Below are 22,156 nucleotides of genomic sequence, written 5' to 3'. Positions count from 1 at the left end.
CTTGCAGTCAAAAGCTAGTGCTCACTGATAAAGCTCCTGAGAAAAAGAAGACAGAAACAGAGAAGCAGAAAGCAATAACAGGCCGTACGCTGATTCTGAACATGGACTTGATGTACGGGACACCGGCTTGTGAGAAAACGCATGTGAATCGGCCTGGACGCACACGGGGCGTCTGAGAGCTCTCCTGCCAGGGCCCCACCTCCCCTCCCGGCCACAGCAAAGTGGCTCCCTCCCTACTTCCGGCTTCCTCTCCAGGCAGGTGCCGGACCCATGTTCTCAGAGCGAACCAGACCGTGTTACTCTTCTGGGTAAGAATCTTCAGAGGCTTCCCTCCGCCCTTGGCTTCCATGCCCTAGCACCGCCCAAGGCCCCCACCGTGGGCGTCCCGCCCCCCTGTAGCTCAGGCCAGGGCCACACGTCCGTCCATCTTCTGTCCTTCTGGTGACTCTGCGCACCGCACCCTTTGCCGGCGCAGAGCCTCTGTACGTGCCGTTCCCTCTTCTTGGACGGCCTGCCCGCTTGGTCTGTAAACGGCTCAGCCGTTCTCTGCTGACGCATGACCTCTCCAGAGCAACCGTCCAGGCACGTCCCGGCTGAGCAGGATGTGGCTGTCCAACCCCATTACTTAAAAAAAAAAAAAAAATATATTGCAACCTTGTGTTTAACTTCTTCACAGCAAGTAGCCTAGATGTGAAATCGCTCATTTGGTCCCCGTTACCGGCTTTCCCTGGTAAACTATAAGCCCCGTGAGGGGAAAAACCGTGTGCTTTGTCTTCTAAGGTATATTTAACCCTTAACACAGTGCCTGGTGAGTAGCTGGACCCAATATGACGAATAACACCATTATTTAGCAAGCTGTTCGCACTAAAGCATCCTGCTCTGGGAGGCCGGGGCATTCCCGAGCTGGTAGGCAGGTCTCTGGGGCGGGCACGACGGCGGGCACGACAGACCAGGGAAGCAGATCTGGCAGAGGAAGAGACGGTCCAGAAAGCAGGGGAGGAGACCCCGACCCTCGGCACTCAGGCCGCTGGCCGGATAACTACAGCTTTCATCAGGGAGACGACCAAGGGGGAGCGACGGACCCCAGGCTGGACGCCCGCCCCTGCTAAGGCTGGGAGCAGGACACGAGCCTCTGGACGCCGTGAGCCCCACCGGATCCCCACGTGGCTTAGCGGCCTCCCGGCCTGACCCTCAGCTGTGGTTCCTGTCTGGTGGTGCCTCCCGGGGCCAGGGTGCTGGTCGCTCGCCGCAGGACTCGGGCCGAGCGGGCCGTCCGCATGCGCTGGGGAGAGGTCAAGGGGCCAGCACGGGGCTGCGTGCTGTCCCGGGTCTCACTCCTCCGTCCCAGCCCACGTGCCTGCCCGGCCACTCTCAAGCTGCGTCAGAAGGAGAGGGATGCCAAGAAGAGAGGGGGTGATGTAACATTAGGGGCGCTGGATTCGGTCTGGGGCCTCCACTCGGTGGGGACTCGGACGAGCAGGAGGGAGAGGTCAGGTCAGAACGGAGTCCAAGGAGCAGAGACCATCAGTTTCAAGAAGATGAGACGGGTTCTTGAATATCTCAGGGGCCTTTGGTGGAAGAGGGAACACCAGCCCGCTGCAGGGCAGGCCCGCGGTGAGCTGAACGCTCTCCCCCTGCCGAGGGCTTTCTGGGAATCAGAGGTCCTGCTGCCCCGTGGCTAGCTCACCCACGGTCACCGCCAGTAGGAGCCCGAAACCATCTCTGGCCAGATGGAGGTGCTTGAAACACCAACCTGTGTTGCTTGAATTTCTTTTGTGCTGATACGGAAAACAGAGTCAGGACCCAAGTCACAAACTAGGAGAAGGTTAATTATAACCAGCATCAGGAAGGTGCTTCTGTCGGAGCTGTCTGCACAGAAGGAACGGTCTTTTAGACTGGCGACTTCCTGGTCCCAGGGCACGTCCAGCAGAGGCTGTAGGACTCCGGTCAGGTTAAGTACACGACCAGTGCGCAAGGTAGACAGTAGAACCAGGAGCCAGGCCGTCCTCTGACTTCAGCCGGGTCGTGTCCATCACGGGACTCGGCCTCTGTGCACCGACACCCGCTGAGCGTATGTTGGCTCAGCCGAGACATGTTTAAAGTTTCCAAAAGGAGTTTTGCTACCTGGGCCCTGTGCCCTCTCCTGTGGGGTGCCAGGCCCACGTGGCCCGTGTCGGCATGTGTGGGCCAGCCCGCAGGAGTCCCGATGGCAGGCAGCTCCCACGAGCGTCCTGGGAGAGTGTGACCGGGTGTCAGGGCTGGTGACCCAGCCAGCAGGGGACTGTGGCGGGGCCGAAAGCCGTAGGCCGTGCACAGCGGGCAAGTAGGTGTCTAGGTAACGGGGGGTGTCCAGGGGGCACTCGATGAGTTGCCATTTGGGACATGATGTGTCCTCCCCCATTTCCCTTCCTAGCTCAGCACCTGGGTGCCTGTGGCCCAGTGTCGGGGATGGGGAGTCTGCATTAAACGGGAGGAGAAAGTCTCATGAAAAGATCCCCCAGGGGCGGTACGGTGACATGGGGACCACAGGGGTCCACACCGGCATGGAAGCGGTGAGGGCGTGCTGACCCTGGGCCACAAGCACGCAGAGAAGGCCTACGGGCGAGGGCCTGGGGCCCTTGCTGGGGGGTGCCTGCCCTCGGGTGCAAGGCACCAGGCGGTCACCAGGGTCACACAAAACAGCGTCACGTGGAAAGCCTGATAGAATGTGGTTTTCCGGTCTTGACTAAGGCCAGCCCACGAGTAGCTGTGGCTGACGTGGCCTACGGGAGCCCCTCCCTTTCCTCACCTTAGCTCCCTCAGAGGGTTCCAACTCTCATAGGATTTTCGGTAACGGTCACCTCCCAGCCCTGAAGCCCTTTTCCACTGTCCCGGGGTAAGAATTAAACCCTGGGGCCTCGGGCTACCTGGTAAGAAGAGCTTCCTTCCTTCCCACACACGGTGGTCATTCCATCCAGCCCCCTGCTGTGGGGCCTGGTTCTCCCCCAGACCCAGCCGCAGGGAGAGGGCTGGTGCTCAGCGGGGCCTACCTCAAGGCACAATCCTGGAGGCAGACACTGGCCCCTTCCCAGCAGAGAGCAGTTAGGGAAACCCAGACTTTAGGTTTGACACAGGCTGGCGTCATTTGGGGACTGACTTGCTGAAAAGATCCAACGGTTTCTCCTGAGGGCAAGACGGACTTCACTTTGCACCTGCACGGCCCCAAACGCAGCGCTTAGGAATGCGGGCTTTCCGGAAATTCATCATCTCGCCAATTCTTGACCCTCCTAAGAGGGGTCATCTATTATTATTTAACATAAAAGGCGAATACGCTAGTCACAAGTGAACCGTCACGTGCTGAAGTGTCAAAGGGCACAAAATCACCGCAAATGTGGAGAAGCCTTGCTGAATCACAAACCACCGAGAAAGAGAAAGTGTAGAGGAGTAAAGATGCGGAAAAATGTCAGACAGGCCCCTGAAACCAGAAGGGGCGCTGCTAGGACCGGGAATGGGGGACAACCCTGGAGCAGAGACCCAGCCCCAAGCCCCTGCTGGCTGACCTCACCGTTGAACCTGAATCCCGCGGCCACTGAGACCCCGCCCGCCCACCGGTTCGCACTCCCGGCCACGCCCCTGCAGACCCCGCCCCCCAGCCCCACCTGTTACCGCTCCCCGCCCCGCCCCTGTCGGCCCCGCCCACCAGCCCCCCCCCCCCCCCCCGTGTTCTCACTCCCGGCCCCGCCCCTGCAGACCCCGCCCTCCTCCGGCCCCACTGTTAGCTCTTCCTACTCCGTGGAGACCGCGTCCTACCCTGCAGACCCCGCCCCGCGCCTGCAGACCCTGCCCCCCCCCCCCCCGCCCACCTGTTCGCTCTCCCACCCCCCCCCCACCCCCCGGGGTCGGGGACGAGGCCGCGGCCTCCAGGAGGAACTTCACCTGAGAACAACTGTGTGTAAAACCCCAGCCCTTCAACTTGACCGTCCAAGCCCTGTTGACAGGACACCCGAGCTCCTGCCCAGGATGAAAAGAGGGGTCTTGCGGAGAGAGAAGCCGCCCCCCCCCCATTCCATCGAGGCATGAACACGAGGGCAGGACATGGGTGCAGAAAACACGATAAAACGGAGGGGAAATCACACCTAACACCCCGCGGAGGGCACTCAGGGTCTCTGTGTTGCCAACCACCTTCCACACGTCTGGTACCGATTTCAGATCGCAATCCCCATACGAGGCCAGCCCTGTGTCACGACTATTTTCCTGCCTTACAGGCCTCAACAGGCTGATTTTTACATCGTCACCCAACTGCCCATCGTAAGGACGCGCTGTGATTTACTTACCTGCTCAAACCCTGGCCTTTAATTTGGTGTCTGACTCTCCACTACTGGACAGGGTGCCGTGCTGAAGCACCAGCGGGAGTCTCCCGTGGTCCCCCCACCCGGAGGGAGGTCTCCCGTGGTCCCCCCACCCGGAGGGAGGTCTCCCGTGGTCCCCCCACCCGGAGGGAGGTCTCCCGTGGTCCCCCACCCGGAGGAACCACCCCCCCCCCCCACAAAAACAGCTTTCTCCAGCCCTCATTACGCTTACTTAAATTTTTGTCAACTCCAGAGGAGAAAAATCATTCTGCGTGCCGTTTCTATGTGTGGTTCTCTGGTTAGCCAGGCTGAAGGAGTGTGTTCTCACCGGCCTTTGTATCTCTTCTGCGGTGGTTGTCTGTTTTCACTTTTGGCATTGTGTTTTGCTTTCTGAGGGGAGTTTTTCTGATGGGGTTCTGAGACTGCTTTGTGTAACAGGGATGTTTACTTCTTGTCACATTTGCTGCAAATATTTTCCCTCGTGTAACATTTGCTTTTTTAAGCAGGCATGTATTTTTTGAAGGGCGGAAATCTAAAGTTGCGCACAGGCCGTGCACAGAGGCGACAGTCTCTCTCTCCATGTTCTCTTCCGAGGTTCCTTCCCATCTCAGGATTGATTAAATATTCCCTTTGTTTTCTGGAGCTTACTCGTGGTTTCTCGTTTCGCATCTGACTCTTTCATCCGCCTGGAATTCATGTCGATGGCTGGTGAGAGGCGGGCTCTAATTTGATTTTTCATCCAGGGATCTAATCTCCAATCTCCCCGTTAACATGCAGTGAAGAACCTACTGCTTCCTATTTGGTTTTCTTTCTCTTATCGCTTCTCAGCCCTTGACTGAGATCAACTGTGGTTTTCTTCCTCATCTACTGGCTTCTTACATAGTAGGGATTATTTCAGGGCTTCCCCTTAGGGTTCACTGATCTATCGCTACTGATCCTGCAGAAACACCACCGGGACTTAATTACTTAAGTTTTAGAATACATTTTAATATCTAGCAAAGTCCCTCTCAATGATCTTCTTCCAAAACAAGTTAAGCGATTCTCGTTTATTTATTAAAACATCACAAAATCAGTACTCACTCCCCCTTAAAATTCCTAATTTTCTTTTAATAAAACCCTTTTTAAAAATTTTTTTAAAGTTCATATATTTATTCTGAGAGAGGGAGAGGGAGAGGGAGAATCCCAAGCAGGCTCCACGACATCAGCACAGACCCCGATGCAGGTCTCAAAGTCACAAATCGTGAGATCATGACCTGAGCCGAAACCAAGAGTCGGACGCCCAACCAACTGAGCCGTCCAGGTGCCCCTTAATAAAAAACTTTCGGGATGTTTTCCCTCCACATACAACTTTGGTCACACCATGAGTTTAGACACACAGTCATCATCGTAATTTTTAAAAGAGCCTTTAATGGTGGTTTTGAATAATTCTCTTTTGGCCGAGGTGTGTAGCTGAGGGAATTGCTTTAAAAGTTCCCCTAAAAAGTTTCCTTTTAGCTGAACTTTTACAGCCTCATGGTTAGAGAATATGTCTGAACATTTTTTTGTCATATTTTGAAACATGTGGCCAAGAAGTTGGTCGATTTTTGTCAATGTACCATGGGTGCTTAAAAAGATGTATTATTTGTTTATAGGCTACAAAGTTCAATATTTATCAGTTATTGAAGCAGGCAGTGATTCAGGTCTCAATCTCCTTATTTATTTTTGCATCAAAGTTCCCAGTGGATGCTACTTTTACCCATATTAAATGGTCCTTCTAGACCATTTCATGCTTTTTTGCTTTGAATTCTAGTTGGTTTAAAATGAGGATTTCTCTTCAATTGCCCTTTGGTTTGTACTTACCTAATAAATCTCTGGTATTCATTTGTTTTTCCAGGTCTTTCTGCTTTAGGAACCTCTTCTGTAAACAGCACGAAATCAAATTTTGCTTTTAAATCCCATCTAGGAGACACTGCTTTCGAACAGCGGAGGGAAACTCAATTATGTTGACTGTTCTAAACAGTGAGTTTGGGTTTTTTTCTCATCTGGCTTCACGCTTTCTGTGGTTTTAAATTCTTCCTACTTCTTCTGCCCTTCTGCTCCTGACGCTGTTTGTGTCTCGTGCAGGGGTGTGGAGGGGGCACGTTCTCAAAGAGGGGAGAGGTGGGGCTCTGGGGCGGGGTTTGCGGATCTCAGGTCGGGTTGTTTGGACCGCCCTGTGCCTCAGTTTTCTCACATGGACGGCAGAGATGAGTGACAGCAGCCCCCACACCCCACAGAGCTGTGGTTAAGTGACATAACACGTGGCTGGTGCCACTGCTGTCCTCATTGTCACACTTCCAAACTCCACCTGTGGTTACCTTTAGGTCTAAAAATTATTTAAACTATATCTCTCTAATTATCAAAATTGAGTGATACGGCTTTAAAATTCTTTTCTACCTAAGAGGACGAAGGTAGTCCGCTCTGACTCATCCTTCTTTGTCTTCTCTCTACTTTCTAATCTGAGGGTTTGCAGCCTCTACCTATTACGCGTTTTTTTCTCCTCGTCTTCCCAGAGTCTGCTGTCTGCCTGACATCGGGGTTGGGTTTTGCAGCCATGGTGTTGCCCACCCCTCTTGCTCTCACATCATCCCATCAAGACCTTTACTGGGATTCCTTCCCCGAAACTTCTGAGCCCACAGAACTCCAAGCGGGACTTCTGTTCCTGTGTCCTTGAGGGAATGACACTAATGTCTGAAATGTAGGGCTCCAGAGGAGAAGCGTGCTCTGTGTAGCCCATGTGTCCCGGGATGGCTGAACCTTCAGGTTCAGGCAGTTTTCCAGAAGGAGTTTATTTGCAAACGTGTAGGTATGCCTTCATTTCCCTGTTCTTACATGTGTCCATCTGTCCGATCTTTTTCAAAAAATTTTAATATTTTTTGGGGAAAGAGAGAGAGAGTGAGAGAGCAGGGGCAGGGGGCAAGGGAGAGACAGAATCCCAAGCAGCCTCCACACTCAGCACAGAGTCCGACACGAGGCTCAAACTCACCAACCGTGAGATCATGACCTGAGCCAAAACCGAGAGTCGGACGCTGAACTGACTGGACCACCAGGTGCCCCCGATCTGCCTGGTCCTACCCCCCACCCCACCCCTCAGGCCGCCAGTTCTGGAAAAGTTTTCTTGGTGTACAACTTTGATGATGCTTTTTTTCTCCAAATTATGCTGGTTCTTGGGCTTGGCCTTGATTCTAGAACCTCCAATTCTGACCCACGATTCACCATCTCTCATCTCTTTGTTCTGTTCTACATTCTGGAAGAACTTTTAAGTTTGTCTTCCACATCCCACATCTTTTAAAAACTCAGTGCCTGCAATGTGAATTTTCTTTTTGCTCAGACAATTTTAGTTTTCTGGAACTCTGTGCCTATGTGAACCAAATACAGTTTCCTTTCATATCTGCTCCTTCTTCTCTGGCACAGAAATCACAGCCTCTTGTACCATTAGAGAAGCCCCAGAACCTTCTAATGTTGCTCCCTCCTCTCCGTCTCTCTCATAACAACGTTCGTCTGCACCTGCAGGATTATTTCCCCGTTCTTAATGCAGCAGGTTTGTTTCCAGGGCCTCAGGAAGGATCCCCCCCACACGCTCTGCCGTGAACTTGCCTCGGTTTTGGGGTGACTGTCCAGACCCGGCACCTGCCTGCCTTGGGCTCTTCTCCGCCCCCAGGGACACTGGCCTCTCCCTCCTCCAGCTGGAGGGCAGGCTTCTTCCAAAGTGGCAGGTGCTCTCCTGTCCTCACTGACTAGCCCTCTAACCCTCCAACCAGCGGTTTGCAAGGTTTCGAAGTCGTGGACTCCCGTGGGTACAAAGATTCTGGGCACGAACCCCTCTACCGTGTGTGTATTTATCATACGTTGCGCACAAGAGTTACCATCCACTCGCGTGGTGAGTACTTAAAGGCTGAAGTTTTGTAATAAAAATGACTGGACAGAAGTCTTTCCCATCGTCCCCGTGGGTCTCAGTGTGCATCCCACGCTGGCGGCCACACCGCAAACCCCTGGGGGCCCATCAGAACCCACAGCCCCTTCTCAGCTCTGCCCACAAGGGCTCGGCCTGGGGCTGTGTCAGCCCCACCCAGGGGGCCCCCTAGACTGGGTCCCCACTCCTTTCTCAGCCTTGAAGCCCCCTGCCCGTGGTGGCAGGGGTCTGTGGGAGGGAGAGGCCGAGGAGGGGGCTGTCCTTGCTTCTTGGCTTCTGGCTGGCGCAGACCAGACCCAGGGATCAGACCAGACCTGAGACCCAGGCATGGGAAGGTTGGCTCTGTGTGAACGAGAGAAAGAACGGGCCACTGGTGGTTTCCGTCCGGTTCCAGGGGCAGGGCCTCCAGAATCCCATTTCTCGCTGAAGCACAAGTGTGTGGAAAGAGATGAACGTTCACACCGTCACCAGCAAAGCCCTGCCGACAGGCTGGCTGTGTGCAGAACTCGGAGCCGGGAGGGAAGGTCCACAGGGAATCCGTTCAAGAGGCTGGAGGTCGTTTGCCAAGCCTTACGGATCCCGCCCACGTCATCCTCTGCTCGATCACAAGACTCTCTGCACTTCATCAATGTTGGAGCGTCCTTGTTGCCGTCCCCAGGGCGCTGGGGACGCCTGCGGGGTGGGGGGGGGGCAGGAAAGCCCACTTCCCGAGCCTGCGGCCCCTGAGGCCGGGCTCTCCCCCAGCCGGGCTGCTGGCGGCGACAGAGCTTAATGAGGAGGTTCCCACGACAGGCTCGGGGGAGGGCTGTGGGAGGCGGGCAGGCGGCCAGGAGAATCCCGGAGAACGCCCAGGCCACAGCTGTCAGGCCCGCAGCCGTGACGGAAGGCGGCTCCGGGTCCAAGGAAAACAAGCTGTTGCCGCTGCCCTGCCGGCAGCCAGGGGCAGCCCGCCCTGGGCGAGGGCCACCTCCGTCTCCTTCCTCAGAAGGAGCAAATGTGCAAACCCGTCCTTGTCACATAAAAGCCAACCTGAGACACGAGAAACGTCTTTTGAAACGCGTCTTGCCGAAGAGGGGTCTCCATAGCAACCCGGGAGTGTGTGTCCACGACGAGCAGGGGTCCGGGCGGACGACAGCGCCGGGGTGCGGAGCCTGCCCTGGGCATCGGCACATGCGCGATTCTCTAGGACCGCCACGCTGCTCTGTGACCTCGGGCAAGCCGTGTGCCCCCTGCTGTCCGCGGGGACAGAGGCGTCCCCGGGTCAGCTGGGCCAGATGGAGGTCACCTGCCGGCGGCCCGAGGCCACAGCCCCCAGGGCAGCCCAGCTTCAGGCCAGGCTCTGACTGATTGGCTCCTGCCCCTTATCTATGACCCGACACCGGGAAGGGCCATGGTCACTTAAGCTGGGCCCTGAAAGAAACTGCTTGGTCACGGTAAGAGGAGTGTTTCCCCGAGCAGGAAAAAGTGCACTCGTTTGTACATGTTGTCACAGTCCCGAAGTCCGGACTCGGGCAGGCTTCCCGCAGGGCTCTCCCGGGGCTGCTCCGGGTATCGACACCCAGGGTGCAGGGCGCAGGCCGACGGCGGCCGTGAGGTGCCAGGGGTCAAAGGGCGCCTCGGGCGACCCCTCGGGGAGCCCTGGAGCCCGGACGGCCCCGGGTAAAGGCGCTGGGCCTTTACAGGCCTATGCTGACAGGTCTCCGCTGGGGCTTTAACCTGGGCCAGGCAGCTCCCTTCAGCCAGGGCAGCTGTGGGGGAGGGGCAAGGCCTGACAACCCCCTGGGGGGAAGGACTGGGCGTGTGGGTGGCACCTCCACTCGGCCTGAATTTACCCAGAAGTCCCTCCTCACCCCCCTCCACCCCCACCCCGGCCAGGACCACGGTACAGGGGCAGGAGCGCAGACAGCAGAGGCCTGGGGTCTGAGCTCCAGCTGAATGGCCGTGACCCTCTGGGGTCGGGTCTCCTGGTCCCCGGGAGAGGCCAGGCCACAGGTTCCTTGCGAGGGCGAGAGTCGCCTGGGGTGGGAGACATACGTGGGCCGAGTTCACACTCTGGGCCCACACGTGCCGGCTCTCCCACACCTCCACCCCAGGCCGGCGCCTTCCCCAGCTTCCTCAGCTCTAAAGTGGGGATGCTCAACAAGCCGAGACCACGGAGACGCCACACAGAGAGCTGGCGGCAGAGCTCGGAGCCAGGAGCAGCTGCCAAGGCGGGGCTGTGCCTCAGGTGCCATCGAGAGGAAGCCGTCTGGGCAAAGGGCCTTTTCACAAGAGGAGGGGGGGGCCCTTTAGGAGGACTTGGGACTTGCTCACTGTAACTCCGTGCCTTTGCTGGGACCTCAGCACGTCTGCGGGTAGGAAGCCAGGGGAGCCCGGCCCGGGCTCAGAAGGCTCGGTGGGCCATTCAATGCCAAATAAAAGGCAACAGAGTACTTTGCAAACTACGCGCTTATTTTTGAGTCAAAAATAGTCATGGACCCGTGGCAGGTTCAATTTGCAACGAAACTCACTTGCAGACGTTTTGTTCCCGGTTCAGCCCATTTGCTCGTCTAAAAACCACAGTGAGCATCACACGCACGCAGGGCTGATGCAAGGGTGTGGGAGGCTTCAGACACCTTAAAGGGCTTGGCGAACTCAATTACAGGTGTTGGAAGGCTCGGCTCCCGTCAAGTAGGAAAGAAAACAGGGAAGCATGGGTCCTCGCATGGTAGGAGCTGCTTGCTTCTAATTATATGAAGGGGCCACGAAATTCCCAGGAGTTGCCGAAAGATCCCCGTTACAACGATTGATTTCCACTCTGGTGGTGAGGCAGCGCATGGGCCCCACTCAGCACCGACGACAAGGCCTGGAAAGTAGGTGCTATGACCCCCACTCGCAGGTGACAGACCTGAGGCCCAGAGAGGTACCGTGACCCGCACAATGTACAGCCAGGAGTACGATCAGGACTTTAGGGCTGGACCCGAGCCCTCCCCGCGGGACGCGCGTCCCCCCACCAGGCGAGCTTGTTAACATGCAAATCCTGTCCAGTGGCTCTAGGTGAGGCCTGAGCCTCCACGTCTAACAGGTTCCCGGTGACGCGAGGCTGCCGGTCTGCGGACTGCTCGCCTCGTAGCGAGGCTCCCACGGTGCACAGTGAAAAGGGTTTCTGGGTGAATACCTTTGAGGAAGTCTGGACTCAACAAAATGAAACCAGTTTCCTTATGGCGGGACTTCCCAAAGCCTTGAAAATGCCGGTGAGGCATCGTCAACATCCAAGAGGAAGAGACAATACATAACTGCAAGGTGTCAGCCGCAAGGACGGGCGAGGAACGCACCGGATTCCACGCGGGTTTACAGGGGGACACCGAGGACAATGCACGCGGCACCTAGCTTACCCGGCCTGTGGTCCGGCCTCGCCCGCTTCCCCCCCCCCCCCCACCACCACCCCGGTCCCCCGGCCTCGCTGCCGCCCCAGCCGCCGCGGAGCGCACGCGTGTACCTTTCGCAGACACGCACGGTCCAGGCGGCGATGATCCACAGCGAGATGCTGAACACCAGCAGCACGGTGCCGGGGCAGATGGTCATGAGGGTCTTCATGACGAAGCGGGTGTTGAAGTTGATTTTGTTGAGCGCCCCGATGCTGCGGGACGAGGCGTCCGTGAACAGCTTGCTGTGCAGCAGCATGACGCGGGCAATCAGGTACAGGCGCAGGAACATGGGGATGGACAGGATGATGTCCACGTCGGCCTCCGCCCGCGACGGCGTGTAGGAGAAGGCCAGGCGCGCCGTCCAGAAGAACTTGTACTCGCCGGGGACGGGGTGGATGGCGCACACCAGCATCTCCAGGCTGATGCGCAGGACGCGCTCGCAGGTCATGGCTATCCGCCAGTCGTCCGCGCCGTTGTCAATCACGAAGAGCTGGGGGAGGCAGAGAGCGCGTTAGAGGGGCCAGGGCTCGCCTGGGGCCTCCGGGGAAGGGCCACGAAGGGGGAGAAGAGCCCCTCGTTTATATTCACAACAGGACGCTGGGCCCCCGCCAGGCCCTCGAGGGGACGCGGAGAGGAAAAGATGTTTCCTACGCGAGCCAACTCCCAAGGCTGGTGTAGACGCCCGTCCCCGGCAGAGGAGGGATGCAAGGGCAGCCAGCACCTTGTCCCCACGACGCAGCAGAGTGTTTGCGTGGGGCCCTAGAGCCAAACTGGCTGGGTCCGGACCCTGAGCCCAACACTAACCAGCACTGGGATCCTGGGGATGTTAGTGAGCCTCGCTGTGCCTCAGTTTCCTCATCCGGGGACCAGACAGCACCTGCTATGCAGCCACCACTGGGAGGCTGTGACGGATTAGCCTACGCGACAGGCTTGGCCCCGAGCCGGCACCCAGGAAGCGTTAGCGGTTAGGACTCTGGGCACCACAGACGGACGGGGTCCCGCCTTCGTGTAAAATGGGGGTTGGGCCCAGTGATGGCCGCGGACCTTGGGGCCCTCCCCCGGCTTGAAGCGGAGATTCCTGCTGCCGTGTGGCCGGGCCTGGCTGGCGCTGGGGTTCACATGTGGGGACGGCCCTGGCCCCGTTCTCAAGGACCGTCCCGCCTGAGGATGCGAGGCTAAACGAAACAGCTCGGATGGAGCGCAGCCTCCGCAAGGGGCACCGGGAGAGGGCGCTGAGCCCAGCCGCCAGCCGGGACTCCCCTCCGGCCTCCCCCAGGGCAGCCGAGCAGGGGGCTCCCAGACGCAGGTTTCCACCGTCCCCAGACACAGAAAGGCCCTAGTGGCTGCTCCGTGGGTGCCCTCTGCTCCTAAGTGCCACCGACAGGCCACGCCATGGCCGTGTGACTGCTGGCCGGACTCTTCCCACACACAACGAAAACCATCCACCCTGTGACAACCAGCGTCGGGTTACTATAGAAACTGGGTTCACCGTGGGCAGGAGCTGAGGCAGTGAGTGGCAGACCTCCCTGACTCCCCGGTGGGGAGGGAGACGGGACGCCAGCCGCTGGCTCTGCCCGGCTTGACAGGAAGGTGCCGGTCCCCCCCTGGGGGGTACCACGTGCCCCTCAAGGGCCTGCTGGTCTCAGTTTCCCGGGGGGGGGGCAGTGGGGGTCGAGGCCAGCGAGTGGCACTGGAGTGTCTGCACCCAGTTATTAGCTGTGTGACCTCAGGCAGGTCAGACCGCTTCTCTGAGCCGGTCTCCACCTCTGTCCCGGGCCTGTTAGTGTTGACCCTGCCCGCCTCGGGGGGCCAGCGTCGGGATCCAGTAAGACAGATGATACAAGGAAGGGTGCATCAGCAACTACTCCACATACGTGAGGCATCCAGGCGGCCGGCCCGGGGGTGGGGGGGTGGGAGGGGCACTCACACACGGCGTGGGGGAGCGATGGACGGAGGGACGGACGGCCATTCCCGGCTGCAGACTGAGAGCCTCTGCCAGATGGGGCTCCAGTGCAGGGACCCACAGGCTGCAGGGTGGCCAGTGTGTCCCAGGAGATCCCACTGCTGTCCCCCATGAGGCCACCCTTACGCCCACTGCCATCTGACCCCCGGAGCCCCAGGACGGCCTCGCTGCTCCCAGACTTAGGAAGGACCCCACCCTGCCACGTTCTCCCTCAACTTCCTCCACGGCCCTTACAAACTGCAGACCTTGGGGTGCATGGGGGGGCTCAGTCAGTTAAGCATCTGACTCCTGATCTCGGCTGAGGTCATGATCTCACGGTCTGTGGGATCGAGCCCCACGTCGAACGCTGTCCTGACAGCATGGAGCCTGCTTGGGACCCTCTCTCTTCCTCTCTGCCCTTCCCCTGCTCGTACACTCTCTCTCAAAATAAATACATAAACTTAAATAAAGTAACAAATTGCAGATCTCAGTATGTACCCGTCATGTTTACTCGGTCCTTGTGGGTCTCTCCCCCTGGGATGCTAGAACTGCTCGGACAGTTTGCTAAGGACACCCCTGCCCGGGGCCATCCAGACCAAGCAGATCTGGAGCTCTGAGTGTGAGGCCCCGGCATTGGGTGTTCTCTTCGAGCTCCCCAGCCGACAGAAGTGTCGCCGGGCCAGGGGCCCGGCGATCCCAGCGGGAAGTCCCGAGGGACAGGGGCTGTGTCCTCCGTGTTCCCTGTGACGCCTCTGTGCCCAGCGCGGCTCCTCACATAGACCAGGTGTCTGAAGACTGCTTTCTGTGGGGGCTGGCGTGGCTGAGCTCTCCCCTCGGGCTGGGTCTCCTCCTCTGAGGGCTGAGGGGCAGGTCAGATGGTCCCCTGTCTGGCTTGGCCCTCCCACCTCTCTCTCCTCCAGAGCCTGGGTAGACGGTCCCTGGGACGAAGGGTGTGCAGGGAGGGGACCGTGTCTCCAGCACCTGGGTGGGTGGTCACTGGGACGTCGGTGACTGAAGGCTGTGTGTGTGTGGCGGGGGGACAGGCCATGTCGAATGGAAAAGCGGGCAGACTGCCAATGTCCCTCGCTGACTACCCGGAGCAGAAGTCCCCATGAGAAACTCACTCCTAAGCCTGAGACCAATGAGATACCTAATGATTCATCCGACGCCATGGGAAGGACACCCGCCAATGCCCAGGGGTGGTCCAATCTGGAACAAAGTGTCCCAGGTGAACTTCAAGCCCAGAAAGTTCTGGAGCCAATCTGGAACCAGGATCTCAAGCAGCATGGGCCAGAGGGGTGAGGACCCTCCTCCCCTGAGCCCCAGCCACGCACCCCGGTTCCGGGGCAGCCTCTGTGCCCCGAGGATGCGGACATGGGGGCCCTCGAGGTCTGCTCTGGGCAGCCATGGGGCAGAGGCCTCGGAGGCCCGTCCAGGCTGACCGTGAGCGCCCTCCTACGGTCGCCCCAAACGCCGGCCACGTTGTCCCAGATGCTGAGAGCTCCTGTCCCCGAGGTAAGGGTGACCTGGGACCAGTGAGCAGCGCCCTGACTCGAGTCCGCTCCACACGTGACCCTCTGCCACCCGAGCAGCAGATCTAGAGCCCGGAGGACACGCAGCCGTTCCTGCCACCCCGACACCTTCAGTACAACCCCGACAACACAGAGCAGTTAGTGAGAGCCGACCACAGACGTGCAGCGGGGCCCCTGAGCTGGTGACCGCGGCCGAGCGCGGGGCACCTGCAGAGCCTCCAGCGGGCCCGAACCATCTCCCGTGAAGCCCGTTTGCTAACGAGATGTGGACGCTGTCCTGTAATGTTTTGGACGCCGTACTGCGAGTGACACACAGAGCGGCCGCGTGGGGAGAGGGGGTTGCCGGTGTGTCGTCTGCTGACCCTCGTGGCCTCGTGGCTGAGCGCCACGGCCTCTGGCCACGCATCACGAGGGGGGCCGTCTCACATACCCCCAGCCCAAGAAATGACCCACACTCAAAATTCCCAGTATGATTTCTACCGAATGCACGGGACCTTCACGGCATGGTGAAGTCAGACCAGTGCGCGTGTGACCTCGGGCACAGCAGGCACATGCTCAGAGAGCGACGGCAGACGCTTTCCCACACGGAGAAGGTGACGCCGGGCGGCGGCACGGTTACGACCCGGCCGGTGGCAACCATTTCACAACGCAGATGTGAAACGTGTGTGATTTTGTCAATCATTCCTCAACACAAAAGAGCCAGGCAGGCGAGGACACAGCGGGCACCTAAATATGGGTCCGACATTCGCCCAGGAACCGGCTTGTGACCTCAGACAGCCCCAGCACAGAGAGGCAGGATGGGGAGCATCTGCGGAAGCTTCTGGAGCGAGGCAGGCCTGGCAGAGCCTGGAAGGCCTGTGTCAGGCAAACCCGGGATGGCCACATTCCTCCCGTCCCCCTGGTACCACCAACCCCGCCCCCCCCTCCAGCCTGCATCCTCACACAGGGCTCTGCCTCTCCTCCCAGAGGGAGGTGGCTGTTTCCCAGCCCGGAGGGAATCCCAGCTGGGCCGCAGCCTTGCTGTGGCCTCGGGACATTAGACGCAGCAGCCGAGGGAGAAGGGGCGCAGGGGGGCACCGCCTGCAGGGAAGCCCGTCCAGACTGTTGAACCGTGCCTCACTCAGCCGGCTGGACGGAAGGGTCCCGCAACTCGCCCGCCCGCCCAACACTTGCCTCCTCCTGCCACGGCCCAGAAGGCACCGCCGCACCCCTCCCGCCCTGCATGCCGACCTGGCCTGTCAAGCATCTGGGCGCCTCTCCGGGGAGGGGACCCTGACCAGGGCACGCCCGCTTCCCGCACCTCTACCCCATCCCGCGGACGCGGCAGGTCGCATATCCGACAGTAACTCAGAACCTTCAGGAAGCTGCTGTGTACGTGGTGCAGGACTCCGCCTGCTAAGTGCTTCCCACGTGCGAGCCTGAGTCAAAGAACAAGGGCAAATCGGAACTTACCGGGTGTGCAGGGGAGAAAAAGTGCAGGCAGCTTGGGGACAGTGACTCTTGCCGGCAAATTTGGGGGGTAAACCGATTAGCGGGCAACGAGCAAAGAGGTCAGTGTGAGCGTTCTTGCACTGAACGGCCAGTTAGACGTAGAAAACACCCAATCTATGTTGTTTGTGGGGGCGCCTGGGGGGCTCAGTCGGTTGAGCATCTGACTTCGGCTCGGGTCATGATCTCACAGTTCGTGAGTTCGAGCCCCTTGTCGAGCTCTGTGCTGACAGCTGGGAGCCTGGAGCCTGTTCTGGATTCTGTGTCTCCTGCTCTGCCCCTCCCCCGCGCTCGCTCGCTCACTCTCTCTCAAAAAATAAACATTAAAAAAAATTTCTTTTCATAAAAAAAAGAAAATACCCAATCTCCACTGTTTATGATTCTCCAGAAACACTCGCGTTTTAGCTGTGGCTCTCGGTGCAGCACAGACAGCTGTGTCTGCGAAGCCGGCGGGATCCTCCCGGAGCGAGACCATCCCCACGCTTCCCTCTGAGAGCCGCTCCCAGAGTCGCCGGGCCGCTCGCTGGCTCCGGCAGCCCGACTCTGCAGGGCCGTCCGGTCACCCCAGGACCCCGGTCCCTGCGGCGCCCGAACCCACAGGTGCTTCTGGCCGCGGGGCCCGGACGGGCGGTCTGGACAAACAGCGGATCCCAGAGGCTCCGGAGTCTCCCCTACACAGCAGGACCCCGCCAGCCAGGCCCGGGAGCCCCTGCCCTTCCCTCCAAGGCACACAGGGGACCAGCCTGTTGTGTTTGGAGGTGATTCACCGGATTCACAGCTCCCCCATTCTACTCCGAAAGGCTGAGCAACACAGCCTTTGCTGTGCTTTGTGCATAAGGCAGTTGCTTTATGTGAGCAACACCTTTCATCAAAATGCTCTCAGCTATTGGGGGAGATCCTGCTTAGACGTTTCCTTACTAACCTGGCAAACTTTGATTCTCGTGCAAGTATGAACTTTTTATTTTTATTTATTTATTTTTTAATATTTTCATGTTTATGAGAGAGAGAGAGAGAGAGAGAGAGACAGAGCATGAGCGAGGGAGGGGCAGAGACGGGGGAGACACAGAATCCGAAACAGGCTCCAGGCTCCCAGCTGTCAGCACAGAGCCCGACGCGGGGCTCGAACTCACAGACCGCGAGATCGTGACCTGAGCTGAAGTCAGATGTTTAACTGACTGAGCCACCCAGGCGCCCCTGAATTTTTTTTAATTAAAGGAGAGAAAGCACAAAAGGCTTTTTGTGTTCTCTACTGTTCTCTCTCTAGAAGAAAAACTCCATGGAGATTTTCACCATTTAAAAAAATATATGCAGAATAAAAGCAAAAGAAAGAAACTAAAAATTTTCTTAAAATCTGGTAATAATAATATATTACGTAAATATACATATACATTTTAATCCTAGAGCATATATTATGTACGTATACCAGCACTATGGGGGTTTCCATGGAAACAACATCACAAGTCCTGTAATACCTAATTAGGTTTCCCCAAGGACAAGAACTGATTGCCAGGGGTGAAATGCACGTCCGGGTTTGCAGGGATGGTTAACATAAACCTCCCGTCAGTAAACGTGCCGCGGACCTGCCGAAGAAAGGGACGAGGGGAGCAAAGGCATACCAAATGTACCTCTGAGAGAGGCCAGCTCGTTCGGGGACGGCCAGAAAAGTCTGCCCCCACTGCCACCAAGACTCAGTGGCTGGGGGGCCGCACTAGCCGGCTCTGTGTCGAAGAAGGAATCCTCCCCATCTGACGCCGTCGTGACCGACCGAGTCAAGGGATGCCAGGCCACGTGTGAAGTCCCACGGTGGCTCTCCAGCCCTGCCGGGCCAGGGTCGCCCCTGGTGCCGCTCCATGGGGCAGAGTCTACCCCCGGTCTCCTGCCAGGTGCATGAGAGCCCACGGGGACTCCTGAGCCTGAAGTTTGCTTGGGACGGTCCGAGACCGGTGGTGACCATGAATCCTTCCTGTCCCCAGTTCTCAGAGAATGAAAGCCAGTCCCAGCATTTGAGGGCACAAGTAATCTTCACTCACACAACGAGAACATCTTCATCCCCGACACGACACCACTGGGGACGAGCATTTAGTCACTGACTATCCATGCACGTCCTCGTCCCTCTCTGGTCCTCGGATCCCTCGTCTGTGACACGGATGGGTGGGTCCGTTTGTGATTTTCCATTTTCTCCCAGACATGGAGCTGTTTCTTCCAATGAGATTTTTCATATAAGTCCAATATGGGGAAGAGATAAACTCAGAGCTGTTTAGGGTAGCGGTAGGGGAGGGGGTTGAGGCATCCACGAGAGTCCTCCGGCTGGGGCATGAGTTGGGGAGGGCGGCGAGGGGCGTTCGAGGGGCTCAGGGCCCGGGGCTGGTGCCCGTGCCGAGGCCACCCCGGGCCCGAACGCTAGGGGTCTGTCCACAGTCCTGTCTGGGGCATGTATCTACGGCAGCAGCGGCTGTGTTTTCTGGATTGTCCCCAGGTTAGGCCGACAGGACCCTGCCACTCCATTGTCTCAGCTGGTCTGTCCTACCTCCGCCCACCTTCTACGGCAGCCCCAGGCCTCCAGACTTGCTCTGAAGGGGTTTCTGCAGGCAACAGCCGTGAGAAGGGGTCCAGGGGCCAATGTTTGGGAAGGTCTCCTGGATATTCACTGTGCCTGTTTGCATATGAAAGTTTCTGAGACCCTCTAAAGAAACCTGCTCCGCTTTGAGCGGAGGTTTCCCGCCTATGTGACCGTGACTCTGGTTTGGGGGGAGTGGTGCTCAAGATGGACTTGGAAAGGCGGGGTGCAGGTGCTGAGGGGCGCCCCCAGACGCCCACGCTCGCGCGGCCCGGGACAGCGCGGCCGCGAGCTCGCCGGGGCCTCCGTCCGCCCTCCCGCCAGCCAGGCACGTCCACGGGCTCTGAGGAATTCTACTCGAAGCGGCACCGGGCGCTCACTCAGCTGCAGGCACCGCTCTGGCCGCTCCACGGACTCCAGCTTCTCCAACCCCGGGGACCACCCCGTGGGACGGGCCCCAATATTATCGAATTAAAGATGAGGAAACTGAGGCCTGAGTCGGCGACACGCCCAAGGTCCCGCAGCCGGAAGGGGGTGGGGCTTCTAAGCCGTCTGGCTCCAGGGTCCAGGCGGATTCGCTTTCCACCTGCTGCCGTAACAAATCAGCACAAAGTTCACGACGTAAAACGCGTTCTGCTCTTCTGGTTCTGGAGGCCGGGAGCCTGAAATCGGCCTCGCTGGTCGGAAGCCACGGCCGCGGGCAGGGCTGGCTTCTGCTGGGCTCCGCACCCCCGGGGGATGTCCCCCGCCCCTCGCTTCCTCTCCCGTCTCCGCTTCTCCTCCTTTTATGAGGACACGTATGATCACGTTCAGGGTCCCCCCGGAAAATGCGGCATCTACCTCCCTACCTCGAGATCCCGAGTTTGGCCCCATCTGCAAAGTCCCTCTGCCACACAAGGTGATACTCGCCGACCCCGGGGACCAGGCCCCCGATATCCTGGGGGGCCGTTTCAGCCTGTCACACCATGCTTGCAGCCACTGTGCTACACCAGCCTAATTTCCTAAACAATTCCGGGAGGATGTTGCCGTCAACCCTATTCTAGAGATCAGAAGGCCAAGTCTCTGAGAAGTCAGTGAGCCGGCAGGGGTCACCCAGACGGCAAGGGCCGCAGCCACAACACAAGCGGGGCCTGCGTCTGCCGCTGGGGGGCTCGCGGCGCACAGGCCCCTGGGGGCTCCAAGCAGGTGCTGTTTTTGTTGCCCCCGGAAACCTGACGAGGGCTCTCGATCCGCCGGACCCACGAGATGCGCGGACACTCCACCGTTTGCGGATCCTTTCCGGGGTTCGCGGGCACCGGGTCGAGAACCCTCGCTCTCGAAAGCAAGACCTCGGAGAGGTATTTGCGCCCCATGTTCGCTGTAGTTTACTCCCAGCGGCCAAAGATGGAAGGGGTGGCCCCAGGGCCTGTGTCAGCGGACAAGCGGACGAGGAAAACGGGCTGCGTACAGCGAAAGATCACTCAGCTGTATGAGGAAGGCGCCGACTCTGACGGAGAGTAGGCGGCGGTCCCGGGGGTGGGAGGAGGGGGACGGAGTTTCAGTTTTGCAGGAAGAAGGTTCTGGAGACGGACGGCGGTGCCAGTTGTACAACACGTGAAAACGGATCTAGCAGCCCTGAAATGTGCACTTAGGACGGGAAATTCTGTGTTGCGCGTTCACCACAGTGTTTTAAAAAGGAACGCTTGCTTAATCCGAGCGTCCACGCGGGGAGCGGTCACGTCTGTCCCTCCTGTGGCGGGTGGGAGGAGGGGGCTCCACGGCCCTGCGCCTGTCGCTGCTGACCGCCGGCCCCTCTAGAAGCCCTGCAACCTGGAGATCGAACAGCCAGCCCAAGTGTCGTCAGAAACAAGCACGGTGAAAGCACCGAGGACAGGCAGGAGGAGGCGGCAGGACGAGAGTCCAGCTGCTCACGTGGCAGAGAATGGTTGACCGGAACCTCTGAAGGGAGCGCGGGCGCCGATGCGGATTTTGCCAAGAACCTGAAGGCCCTCTGACTTGGTAGCGACCCCGCCACGCACGGCCCTCCCACGGCCACGCACACGGCTCTGGGCAGTGCTGTCCCTGCCGCCAAGTGAGTGGCGTTATGAGATACCTGAGGGTTTTTTTAAACTTCTCTGCTGTTTGCAGGAATCCAGAAGGAAGAGCCAGACCCGCTCCAAGACGCACATCCCCTCGGGCACCGGGCCAGCCTCTCGGATAGCAACCCACCTGCCAGCCTGTCTAAGAACATCCTGTCCGGGGAAGCATCCTTCCACGGGGCCAGGGGGCAGCATGGGAAACAGCGTGATGCAAGAAAATCCGTGCCAGCGCGGCAGGTGGGGGGGTACCGGGGGTCAGCGCTGAGCGGGGCAGAAGGGAAGGACCAGTGGGGGTGGGGGGGTACCGGGGGTCAGCCCCGAATGGGGCAGAGGCACAGGGGCACGACGGTAAGTCCCGTCTGCGCTGTGGTGTGAATAGGTGTCCTCACTGCAGGGATCTGGAAGGGGAACAAAGGGCCGCGACACGGCTGACGGGTGTCCCTCTGAGGCCCAGCTCGTCCCCTCCCTGCGCCCCTGCCCTGCTCCTGCAGCCACGCCACATCCTCTCCCCTTACCAGGGAGTTGTGTTAAGTGGCCTTTCATCCAGCGACAGAAGGAGGTGGGCTCTCAGTGGAGCCCAGTCTATAAATACAGGGTAACAATAGGAACCAGAATGTTCCACAGGAAACCGGCATGCCTCGCCCTCCCCACACAGAGCACGGAAGATTTTCACAGGGATTTCTGTGCGCGTCCTTCCCAATTACAGTCCCAGAAAGGCAATGGCAAGCTGGTGAGTTTATTCAGGTGACATCCGTGAGACATAGTTCTCTTTAAAAGGAAAGGAAATCCGCATGTTTTGTTATACCCATCCTTCATTCCGTTTTAACTGGTCCCTGAGAGGCTTTAACTACAGCAAGAGGGATTTTGGTTACAGAGATGGCCAAACCTTGCAC

At 58.6% G+C, this 22,156-nt stretch overlaps 1 protein-coding gene across 1 annotated transcript in view; it reads right to left on the bottom strand.

Moving 5' to 3' along the window:
* Positions 1–22,156, bottom strand: part of KCNN3 (potassium calcium-activated channel subfamily N member 3) — a 119,444-nt gene that overhangs the window by 39,301 nt on the left and 57,987 nt on the right. The window contains 1 exon segment of the mRNA XM_023248059.2: positions 11,738–12,156. Coding sequence (XP_023103827.2) covers positions 11,738–12,156 — 419 coding nt within the window.

This window comes from Felis catus, chromosome F1, assembly GCF_018350175.1.
Source record: "Felis catus isolate Fca126 chromosome F1, F.catus_Fca126_mat1.0, whole genome shotgun sequence".
NCBI classification, from domain to species: Eukaryota; Metazoa; Chordata; class Mammalia; order Carnivora; family Felidae; genus Felis; species Felis catus.
This window is presented reverse-complemented; position numbering and strand designations above follow the sequence as displayed.